We start from the raw sequence: 12,500 nt of genomic DNA on the forward strand, positions 1-12,500 counted from the left end.
GGTGGGTGTGTGTGGGTGTGTGTGTGTGTGTGGGGCTGGTGGACTAGTAAGGGGGCCCCTGGTGGAGGAGACAGATGGTACGTTTGTTCCTGCTTCACCCGTGAACCGTGGGAGATGCCATTACCCTGGGACCTCTGCCAGATACACACGCTGCTGCTTCCGATCACAAACGCCAACGAGACAGGGCCAGGGGGACAGTGTGTGTGTGTGTGGGTGCGTGTGTGTGGTGGTGTGTGTGTGTGTGTGTGTGTGTGTGTGTGTGTGTGTGTGTATGTGTGTGAGGGTGTATGTTAGTGTGTGTGTGGGTGTGTGGGTGAGTGTGTGTGGGTGGGTGAGTGTGTATTTGTGGGTGAATGTGTATGGGTGAGTGTGAATTTGTGGGTGAGTGAGTCAGTGTGTATGTGTGGGTGTGTGGAGCCGGTCCAGGGTAGAGGGCAGATTTAGCTGTTAAAGCAGATCTTCAGACATTTCCATAGCAAAGGCGGAAGAGGAAGTTAGCTTTACACCCCTCATTCCGGAGGGACGGGAGTCTTTGAATCTTCACTCGGAACATTGTATCGTTCGCTTGCTCGCCAGCTCGTTCGCTTACACACTCGTTTTTCTCTCTCTCTCTCTCTCTCTCTCTCTCTCTCTCTCTCTCTCTCTCTCTCTCTCTCTCTCTCTCTCTCTCTCTCTCGCTCCCGCTCCCGCTCTCTCTCTTTCTCCCTTCCTCTGTTGCTCTCCTTATCAATTTTTCAACAATCTGTTAGCTAAATTTCCCCCCCGCTCCACACACATTAACTCTCACACACGTACACATGTGCACACACAGTACACACACACACACACACACACACACTCGCGCGCACACGCACACGCACGCACACACACACACACACACACACATACACACCAACACCAGGCACTGCCAGCCAGCCGGGATAAATCGTCAGGTGCACTGGCCCATTTCGCTCCTTTCTCCTCCCCTCCCTGCCTCCCCCATCACCACCTCACCCCTGCCCGCCCTCCCCTACTCCTGCTGTACTCCCCTCACGCCTCCCATCCACCAAATCCCACCATCTGGGGTGAACCTGCTCACCACGCCCCCCACCCAGCCAGACGCCACGCTCCCCTGTCCCCCTCCCACAGGTCAGCTCAATGTCACGGCCACTGGAAGGCCAAGGGAGAGACACAGAGAGATCCTTGGGAGAGAGAGAGAGAGAGAGAGAGAGAGAGAGAGAGAGAGAGAGAGAGAGAGAGAGAGAGAGAGAGAGAGAGAGAGAGAGAGAGAGAGAGAGAGAGAGAGAGAGAGAGAGAGAGAGAGAGAGAGATGGATGGAGGGATTGGGGTGGTCTTGTTGTACCAGGCAGAGGGCTCACCTGTCTCTTTGGTCCGAGGGGACCCCCCCTGACAAGCCACTTAGTCTTGAGTAATCTCTCTGTCACTGCTACTGATGAGCTGGCCCTTGGAGCCAGCAGCGAGAGAGAGAGAGAGAGAGAGAGAGAGAGAGAGAGAGAGAGAGAGAGAGAGAGAGGGAGGGGGAGAGGGAGAAGCCAATTGTACCACTGCTAAAGTGAAGCATTAGTCACCGCAGATTGCCCCCCCCCCACGCAACCCACTCATTCATCTGTGTATGTGTGTGTGTGTGTGTGTGTGTGTGTGAGGGAGGTTTTCGTTCTGCATAATGTATTAGGCGTTGGAGTAATATGGGTTTTTGTTATGGGGATGTATTAACTTAATAAGCAGGGATGGATTGTGGGGGCGATTTGGTGCACAAGCACAGACGGGATAGCATGTGATAGGAGGCAAGAGTGAAGGAGAGACAGAGATGGAGGCAAACAGACAGAACGTATGAAGTTAAGACAGACAGATAGACTGGGAGTAAGGAAGGATAGACAGAAAGAAAGAAAGGAAGGACGGTTAGAAAAACACAGACCGATCCACAGACTTAACTACAGCAGTGGCAGCAGGGAGGAGAAGAAACGAGAGGGATGGGTTGAGCGAGCGGGAGAGAGAGAGAGAGAGAGAGCGAGAGAGAGAGAGAGAGAGAGAGCGAGAGAGAGAGAGAGAGAGAGAGAGAGAGAGCTCCTGCTCCGCCCCAGGGTGTTTCTGCAGCAGCCTGTCAGCTCCGTTACACCTGTGCCTTGTTGTACAGAGAGACTCTGACATCTCTCACCGCTGTTAGCAATTTCACACTCAGTCTGGCTCTTGGCCTGCGCCCACCCCTCTAAAAAAAAAATACAAAAAACGATAGCCTCTCACTAAACATGGAGACCCACGTGGGAACCCCGCTGCACACACACACACACACACACACACACACACACACACACACACACACACACACACACACACACACACACACACACACACACACACACACACACACACACACACACACACACACACACACACACGCACGCACACATGTTCACATACACACACACACACACTAACAAACATGTTCAGACTCACACACAACACACAGACGTTCATACACACACACACATACTCTTTTATCACATTTGCCAGTTGTGGGTCCTGAATGCTAAGTGGGTGTGGAGTATGAAAGCTGTATGGTTGGAGAACATTCTAGAGCGAGTACGGTTATTAAAATGATATCCTTTGATCCCTCTTTACCATCGCTGCTCTGCCTTCAAATGAGAAAGGGGGAACATAAAAGCCGAAGAGGGCCACCGAGGATACCGATGATGAAATGGCAAGATTGACTAGGGTGTGAAGATTTGACCACGGCACAGCTCCGTAATTGAATGTATAGTTTTCTCCTCTAGAATTGTTTTAATAGATCCAGAGGGACCCTCAAAACTGGATTCAAAGAACGGCGGTTTTAAAAATGACGGCTCAATAACAAATACAACTTTATAGTTTTAATGAGACACATGTCCCCAACGGGGCTAGCTGGAGAAACCTTAATCCAGAAAGGGCGAACGCAAACACATTTCTGTCACGCCGCAGCCCGTTGACGGCTCCTCCGAGCGTTGCTCGCGGTGCATGTTCACCAGTCAAACAGAGTCGCCCGTTAAGCAAGAACCAATCGTCTGCCAGGGAGCAAACGAGCAACGCAACATCAAAGGTCCCACCTGGTGCGCTGCGCATAAATTACCAGCTGTCGATGACACCAGGCTCCGCGCCCAGCCAATGTCCCGCTACGATTTTTCCTGGAGACAAACATGTCCTATCCGGGGAAATGTTGGAGGCCGCCATCACACACGCACACACACACACACACACATACACACACACACACACACACACACACACACACACATAAACACAAAGCTAACAATATACTTTTTTTGTTGTTCCCAGGAAACAGACTCTGGGGTGTACACCTGTGTGGCTTCCAGCTCCAGCGGAGAGACCAGTTGGAGTGGAGTACTAACAGTCAAAGGTAGACATTTCCCTGCGTGCTTCTTCATTTACAATTGAACACAACACACATCCCAGCAATTGCTGATCTCTATTGAGATCTATTAAATTATTTTTTTTTGACGGGACTGGATATCAGAGTCTGCCAATTATGTTTGTGTTTCATGTTATGAAGTGCTGTGCCTACAGCATTGTTTTAACATCCTAATATTGTGTATTGCCGTTTTACAATGATGCAGATAAATCAGCAGCGTGTGTAAAAATATACTCATTGTGACTTCAGTTCTAACCATAATATTTACATATTAATTGAACGTATCCAAAACCCTTCTGAACGCCCTGTTAATGTGATCAAGCACTGTGATACCGTGTGAATAGTGATGCCCCCTCCCGACCGCTACAGCTCAGCCTTTCCAAATATGTCCAGACACGGTACTTTCAGGAGCATCACAACACATTACTGTACAAATGTGAGGAGAAAGACATGCCAAGTGAAAGCTATCAAGCTGTTCTCACAGCGCTTCTGAAGCCAAGCTAACATGGTTAGCCCGCAGTGAGGCAGAGAGGGAAAGAGAGAGACGGGGACATGGAGAGAGAGACAGAGAGATAGACATAGCAAGAGAGCATGGAGAGAGAGCAAGAGAAAAGAGAGCGAGAAAGAGACAGAAACAGAGAGATAGAGAGAGAAAAAGAGATAGAAAAGGAGGGAACAGAGAGAGAGATATAGAGAGATCAGAAAGAGAGAGAGACCGATAGATAGAGAGAGAGAGAGCATAGAGAGACATATATAGAGAGAGAGAGAGAGCATAGAGAGAGAAATATAGATAGAGAAAGAGAGCATAGAGAGAGAGAACATAGAGACAGAGACATATGGATAGAGAGAGAAAGCACAGAGAGAGGGAGAGACATTGAGAAAGACAAAGAAATAGACAGAGAGAGAGAGCGAGACAAAGATAGAGACAGAGACAGAGAGAGAGACAGAGTGAGAGGCAGAGAGAGAGGGATAGCTAGCTGCCAGTCAAGTGAAACGTACATGCTCTGCGACCCTTGAGGCGTTGCTCCGTGAAGTCTCGGTGCGAGCCATTAGTCTGAAAGCGTATCAAAATAAGTCAATCCCAGCAAGAAGCCATTATCCTCCGTCTGCAAGAGGAATCTGTCGGAGCAGGAAGGGAAGGGAGAGCGTTGAGGAACAGTCGACAAGGGCCTTCTCTTTTTTTAGTCGACGCTGTAAGAGCTGAAAATAGTCAAAACGACTATTAGCTGAAGGTTGAAGTCAGAGTGGGAACACAGAGAAGACAGACGTTCATCCTGCCCTCAGTTTGCCCACCGACCAACCCTACCCCACCCCCAGGGAGATATGAACTACCTTTTCTGTTTGGTACGTTAGGTTGGTGTGGGCAAAACTACACCGACATTGAAGCAACTTCTACATTTTCCCGTATACCCTTACCTCTTCATAAATATTTAGTCATGCTTGCCTTCTACCCAAAGGGAATGACAGGACAGGACATTTTTCAGATACATTTTTCAGATACAGTCATTATCAGAAAAATGATGAGCTGTAGGGGTAAGGCATCTCCCTAGATCCCTCTCAGGGAAGGGAGGCGTGGGCGGGATCGAACCCAGCACATATCGCTAGCAGTCGAACAGCCTAGCTGCCTACCTGCCCTTATTATAGGAGTTGTAGGGGCTGATGATTACGCGGCATTGTTGCATTCTGAATTCTGATTGGTCAATCAATAACAGCAGTCATTGGCCTGTTATTTCTGAAGACCGTTACTATGGACGCTGTTTCCAACTGCTAAATTGAGCTATTCTCGCTGCGGAGGCAACACAATCTTTTAAAAATCAATGCAACATTTTGTTGTTGTATCAAGTATTGATTTCTTGACTTAGTAGCCATGTACAAGCGGGCGAATCAGGGTTGATTTTGCATCAAACCCATTCTCACTTAGCAATGTTGATGTTAAGTGAGAAGGAATATGTCCACGTCAACAATATCCCTTACAACAAAGTTTGCATTCGACATCTGCGTCCACAATGTCACATGCCCAAACACACAAATACCCACGACGCACGCAACCAAGGCTCACCCTGCCGTGCTCCTCCCCCTGTCCCCCCTCAGAGAGCGCCGACCAGTCCGGCTCCCAGAACGCGGAGCCCTTCCAGCTGCCCGGCCCGCCCCACAAGCCCGTGGTGACGGATGTGACCAAGGCCAGCGTGACCCTCACCTGGCAGCCCAACGCCCACGAGGGCGGGGCCGACGTCACCTCCTACATCGTGGAGGCCTTCAGGTGAGGCTTCTTGGATGTCGACGTTAGGGGGAGGGTGGGATTCAGGGAAGGGGGCCGGCGGGGTCGGGGCTAAAGTATAATTTGCCAAACTAACGCTGTCTGGCAGATGGGGTCGAGTCGTGCGTTGAAGGACGCAGATAGCCGTGAACACACACACATGCACAGACACACACACACACATACACACACACATAGATGCCCACACTGCCCTCTGTCTACAGCTATTTCTCTTCTATCCGATGCTGTTGTGTCAGCAATATTCTCGTAGCTGCTTTGTAAGCGAGGCTCTGGAAATGGCTTACACAAGCGCACACACACACGCACACACACACACACAGACACACAGACACACTCACACAGACACAAACACACACACACACACACACATACACGTACACACATACACGCAAACACGCACACGCATACACACACACACACGCCCGCACAAATTTATATGCGTTCATGTGCAATATGTCTCTATCCATCTCTGTCTTTCTCTTCTGCTTCCCCCTCTTCGCTTTCTCTCACTCACTCAGTACACACATAGAGTGCATCCATCTATACATGCCCTTCAGCTCTCCCTCTTTCTCTGTATACGTCTATTTCTATCCGTCTTTCTCTCACTTGCTCTACACATATGCACAAATACGCATTCCCACACATCAGTCCATCTATACTATGCCCTTGTAATCTCTTTCCATCCATCTCTGTATACCTCTCTCTCTCTCTCTCTCTCTCTCTCTCTCTCTCTCTCTCTCTCTCTCTCTCTCTCTCTCTCTCTCTCTCTCTCTCTCTCTCTCTCTCTCTCTCTCTCTTTCACTTTCTCTCTCTCTCTCTCTCTCTGTGTCTGTGTCTCTCCCTCTCTCACACGGACACCCACACCCACACATATTGCTACATATAAAGATGTATAATTGCATGCCAACACAAGCAGATGCTGCAACCAGACCGGGGCCGTTCTGTCAGGTTTTGTTGGGACTCTAAACATGCAAATTAATGCAGTAACAGTAGGAAATAAGCAATGGGACATTTGAACTTACTGGCACTGCTAGGCTTAATAAGAGGGGAAAGAACTACAAGGTGCTTTGCTAGTCGTTGACAGTGAAAATGCATGCAGAAAAAGACGATAGGAATTTATTTTATGGGCGAATTTTATGTGGAAAGCAATCGTCCCTCAAGTTTATAAAAAACCAAACGATGTGCTAAAACCAGAACAACCAGCTTAGACCAGCGGGGTGTTGTGCTACCCAGGGTCCCTGCTCACTGTCCCGCCGCGGGACAGTGAGCAGGCAGGAGCAGAGACAACTAGAGTGGAGGATTGATTCATTGCAGGATGGCCAAAGGGTTACAGCACGATAGTCTTTCCATTTACATGCCTTGGGTAGACTGGGAGATGGTGGAGGTAGTGGGAGGGGGAGGGGCTGGGTGAACCGTGTGTGTGTGTGTGCGTCCATGTGTTTTGATTTTATGTGTGTGCGCGTGTGTGTATGTGTTTAGGTTTTGAGTCCAAACACTCACACACACACACACACACACATTTTTTGCAAGGCATGTGGGAGTTTTAGTACCCCTGTGTGTTTACGCCGGGAGTCGGACTGGGGCTAAGACCCTGACATTCCCAAGCGAGACCCCCCCCCAATCAATTTCCCCTTTTTTAAAGCAGCATTGTTTCCCCTGGAACTGCAACACAACATGACTGCTTATGGAAAGGATTCTTCCCTATTTTTCTTATCCCCTAAGTATTAACTGTGAAGGTCAGAGGTAGAGATCATTTTCCATCACCCGTTACACCCCCATCCCCCCCAGCCCGGTCCACCAACCCCGGGGGAAACGTCTCTTAAACTGTCAAGCAAATGGTTGGACAGGCCTTGGTGAATGCTACTCAGGCATGGTGTCAATAAATTCACAGCGAAAAACCAGGGCGAGAAACTGGAAGGCAGCAAGCTGTGTGTGTGTGTGTGTGTGTGTGTGTGTGTGTGTGTGTGTGTGTGTGTGTGTGTGTGTGTGTGTGTGTGTGTGTGTGTGTGTGTGTGTGTGTGTGTGTGTGTGTGTGTGTGTGTGTGTGTGTGTGTGTGTGTGTGTGTGTGTGCGTGCGTGCGTGTGTACGTGTGGTACGCATGTTCTTGTGTGCGATCCATCAGAAGGCCTAGTGCGTTCCACCGTTTCCTGTTGGCAGCTGTGTGCTTCACAGGCTCCATTGTGTTTTTCATCAACAAAGAACGGAGTCACTGGAACGTTTTCCAAAGGGTCTCATGGTTCAAACGTAAACTTTATAAAAAAAACGCTGCACACTTTGCTCACATATGCCATTGTTTCGCCTGTTTTTTTTTATTCTGACACTGCAGTTCAAGAAAGAATTCGACATAAAGGGCCCAAAATAGATGCTTTATGGCTGCCTTGAGATCAGTCAGACGTCTGGTTGATTGTGCAGTGTGCATAATTTAATCAGAGGTGGGACATTCGCTTGAGAACCTCTTCTAACGTGGATTACAAAAGCCTGCATTGACTCAGTTACTATGTATTCTCAAACAGTAAAATATTATATATTTTCTTTCATATCAAAAATATAAATGGGCCATAAATGGACATGAAAATATATTCACTCACTGTCAGTTCCTTTGGATTAAAGCCTACTCTAAAGGACTTAATAGTGAGTCATAAATGAATCCTATGCCACTTATTTCTCTGTCCCATTGCAGCCAATCAGCTGGCAGCACCTGGCAGACCGTGGCAGACAACGTGAAGATGGAGACACACACGATCATGGGCCTGTTTCCCAACACCATCTACCTGTTCATCGTGCGTGCTGTCAACGCCTACGGCCTGAGCGACCCCAGCCCCATTTCTGAACCTGTCCGCACTCAAGGTTGGTAACAGATGTTGGCTTTTTACATATCAAAAAACAGCTAGCCTCATAGATCCCCTTGTACTTGTATTTTAAGCAAGTTAAAGTGGGAGGTAATAGATTGTTTGTTTTTGCTGCAAGCATTTTAAAATCAGTAACAAAACCAGTACAGCTTTACCTTTAGAGAGAAGTAAGAATCGGTACAAAAAAGCATCAAACACTATAAAAACAAAGTCCAGCGTTAGATTTATTGTTAGTTGTTTTAGCTTTGACCGGGCCTTTGGTGTTCACCGTTCAGCTGAAGATGATGGAGAGCAGCCCTCGAAAGAAGCCGAGGATTAGATTTCTTTATGTGTTTGCTCACAAGTCAAAACCGCCTCAAGTTAGATAGCGTGCTCTGACACAGCAGAAACAGAGCCCATGGTTATTGTTGTTGTTCTCCCACTCCGCCAGACGTGAGCCCCACGGGTCAGGGCGTGGACCACAAGCAGGTCCAGCGGGAGCTCGGCGAGGTCGACGTCCAACTGAAAGAGCCTGTCTCACTCACCACTGGCGCCATCCAGATATCCTGGACAGTGAGTGCCTCTCTCTCTCTCTCTCTCTCTCACTCTCGCTCTCGCTCTCTCTCTCGCTCTCGCTCTCGCTCTCGCTCTCTCTCTCACTCTTCTCTCTCCTCTCTCTCTCATATAGATATATCAATATATTTATTCATATTTATCTATATCTTTCTTTATTGCTATCTGCCTGATCTCTTTGTCACTCTCTCACTCTTTCCCTCTCTCATTCTCCCCCCCCCACACACACACACACACACACACTCGCGTGTTACCCATGCATGCTGCTGGAGTTTCCCCCCCCCCCGCCTAAGCGGTTCTCATATTCATGGTGGTTATCGGCATGTAAATGAAAACAAACAACACACGACAGATGTAGCAGCTCGCGGTTGAAGACTTTCTGTCAATTATTTGCTGCGCATAATTTGGCGCGATTTGCACTGTAGCTCAGACGGTCGCACCCTCCCCCCCCCCCCCCTTCCCCACACAAACGCACACACACACATCCCCGATGTCTGGTGCTAGGCCTCCCCGGCCCATCAGTCGTGTTGCATTATGTATGTCTCAGACTGCGCCGTGTAAACACTCAGGCCATTTCTGAATTGATGTCTTGCTTTCCAGAGTGTGTTCTGAAATGCTGCTGAGCTTATTTTCCGTGTGTGTGTGTGTGTGTGTGTGTGTGTGTGTGTGTGCAGCAAGCTAATTTGATTTAGCCCCTATTCAAATGTTTGCTTACACGCGTCTTATTTAATATGCGTTACTGTCTCTTTTCACGCTTATTCACTCTTCTGTTTACAGATTGAGTCTTTATGTTTCTCTCCTCCTCCTCAAGCACCATTCCATTACCACTATTATCTACCATTGTTATGCTTTCCAATGATAAGAGTCTAAGATATGATATATATATATAAATATATATATATATATATATATACGTATGTATGTATGTATGTATGTATGTATGTATGTAAGTTTGTGTATAAATTGATTGCCGGAGATGCCAAACATGGCAACAACACGATAATACAGCAGCGTATTGCGCTGCTGTATTGGCATTTTGTTCTCCGCGGTCTTGACCTCACCCCTCTCTCCTCGTCTCCTTACCCCCCCCCCCCAGGTGGACCGCCAGTCCCAGTACGTGCAGGGCTACCGGCTCCTCTACCGGCCCGGCGGCGGCACCTGGGTGCTGCAGGACGTCAACTCGCCGTCGGAGCGCTCCTCGGTGCTCGGGGACCTGCTCAAGGGCACCAAGTACGAGTTCAAGATCCGACCGTACTTCGACGAGTTCCAGGGCCGGGACAGCCGGGTGCTGTCGCTGCAGACCCCGGAGGAAGGTGAGGAGACGGGGGAGCGCTTGTGTTTGGTATCGTGGTTCCCCATGGAGGCCGGTATGAGTGTTGTCGTCATGGTGTTAAAGCTGTGCGATCTCATGGAACAGAGTGTTATATTATACCAGTTTCAATCAGCGTTATCGTGATGCTACCCCAGCGATAGGAAAGATAAGAAAGTTTGGATTGGTTTTGTCCATGGTTGTCTACCTCCCCATTATTGATTCAAGTTAAAGGCATGACTGTAATTGTATACGTTTATGTCATTAGAATCTGAGGAGGAAGTAGACCGTGGCTGATGAATCATAGAATCCCTAATTTTTGACGGATAATTTAAATTGGCTTGTTTTTTAACTCTATAATATAGTCTAATACCAAACATTATTAATATTCTTTTGAACGGAAGTCACTGGAACCCATTTGAGTAATAAAATAATTAATGTGACGTTTTTGATCAGTTTAAGCCCCCATGCTACATCACTAAATTATAATTATAGTAATTATAATTACAACGCATTGTTTTGCATATGCTACCCGCGGTGCGCTTAGTTTTTTCTACAACCAGCCAGCTATTTTTAACCCTTCTCTGCCATCTGTGTCTCCATGGATTAAGCGTGTTGCTAATATTTACCCCGTTAACCATCCCTGCCCTCCTTACCTTTTAATAGCCCCGAGCGCCCCGCCCCGGGCTGTTACCGTGGTGACGGTGAAGCAAGGCAACAGCTCCAGTGTCAGCGTCACCTGGGAGCCCCCTCCCAGTGACATGCAGAACGGCGTCATCCAGGACTACAAGGTAGCGTCTTGTTATCCTTTAGCCCCCAACAAGTGTCTCCTAATATTAACCCATCAACGCCACAACAATAGCGAGTACTAGTATCACACAGCCACTTGTTTATCCATCATCCATTATCACACAGTCAATAGACAGAGAGTACTAGTATCACACAGTCAATAGACAGAGAGTACTAGCATCACACAGTCAATAGACAGAGAGTACTAGTATCACACAGTCAATAGACAGAGAGTACTAGTATCACACAGTCAATAGACAGAGAGTACTAGTATCACACAGTCAATAGACAGAGAGTACTAGTATCACACAGTCAATAGACAGAGAGTACTAGTATCACAGTCAATAGACAGAGAGTACTAGTATCACACAGTCAATAGACAGAGAGTACTAGTATCACACAGTCAATAGACAGAGAGTACTAGTATCACACAGTCAATAGACAGAGAGTACTAGTATCACACAGTCAATAGACAGAGAGTACTAGTATCACAGTCAATAGACAGAGAGTACTAGTATCACACAGTCAATAGACAGAGAGTACTAGTATCACACAGTCAATAGACAGAGAGTACTAGTATCACACAGTCAATAGACAGAGAGTACTAGTATCACAGTCAATAGACAGAGAGTACTAGTATCACAGTCAATAGACAGAGAGTACTAGTATCACAGTCAATAGACAGAGAGTACTAGTATCACACAGTCACTGTTTTCCAAAACAAACACCGACCGCCACCTTGCTGCTCCACACAAACAGGTGTGGTGCCTAGGCGTCCCGACGGACAACCAGACCCGCTACTCCATCAACAAGACGGTGGAGGGCTCCACCCTGTCCACGGTGCTGAAGGGCCTGGTGCCCGGCGTCGTGTACCAGGTGGAGGTCGCCGCGGTGACCAGCGCCGGGGTCGGCACCCGCAGCCAGCCCGTGTCTGTCTTAATCAGTGAGTCTGTTATGCCAGAGAAGCAAGGGTGGGAATTTAGACGTTTTCTGGGAAAATGAATGTTTAAGCACCGATTTGTTATCCTGTTATCCTTTGTTATCCTTGCAATCGTTTGAACGGTTCAGTCTTGTGAAATGTGAAATGTGAAATGTGAAGCAGTTCATTTTATATAGCAATGTCACAACTTTAGTTTGCAGCGCTTTGTGACATTTTCGAAAATGTCAAACTGACGACTTTAACGGCTGAGAAATACAAAACAGAACAAAACGGATGTACGTTCTCTTGCCCCTCCCTTAACCCTTTCCCCCTCCATGTCCTCTCCTCTCCCCGCCCTCCAGAGCTGCAGTCGGAGCAGGCGGGCGCGGTGGGCAGCGGG

General features: G+C 48.0%; 1 protein-coding gene across 1 annotated transcript in view; it reads left to right on the top strand.

Moving 5' to 3' along the window:
• The window catches only part of robo3 (roundabout, axon guidance receptor, homolog 3 (Drosophila)), a 68,337-nt gene that overhangs the window by 41,645 nt on the left and 14,192 nt on the right, over positions 1-12,500 (top strand). Inside the window, exons 7-14 of the mRNA XM_056594838.1 lie at positions 3,310-3,391; positions 5,495-5,663; positions 8,363-8,529; positions 8,962-9,083; positions 10,180-10,396; positions 11,059-11,183; positions 11,941-12,124; positions 12,463-12,500. The exon at positions 12,463-12,500 is cut by the window's right edge and continues 274 nt beyond it. Coding sequence (XP_056450813.1) covers positions 3,310-3,391; positions 5,495-5,663; positions 8,363-8,529; positions 8,962-9,083; positions 10,180-10,396; positions 11,059-11,183; positions 11,941-12,124; positions 12,463-12,500 — 1,104 coding nt within the window. The remainder of the gene's footprint in view (positions 1-3,309; positions 3,392-5,494; positions 5,664-8,362; positions 8,530-8,961; positions 9,084-10,179; positions 10,397-11,058; positions 11,184-11,940; positions 12,125-12,462) is intronic.

This window comes from Gadus chalcogrammus, chromosome 7 (genome assembly GCF_026213295.1).
Source record: "Gadus chalcogrammus isolate NIFS_2021 chromosome 7, NIFS_Gcha_1.0, whole genome shotgun sequence".
Lineage (NCBI taxonomy): Eukaryota > Metazoa > Chordata > Actinopteri > Gadiformes > Gadidae > Gadus > Gadus chalcogrammus.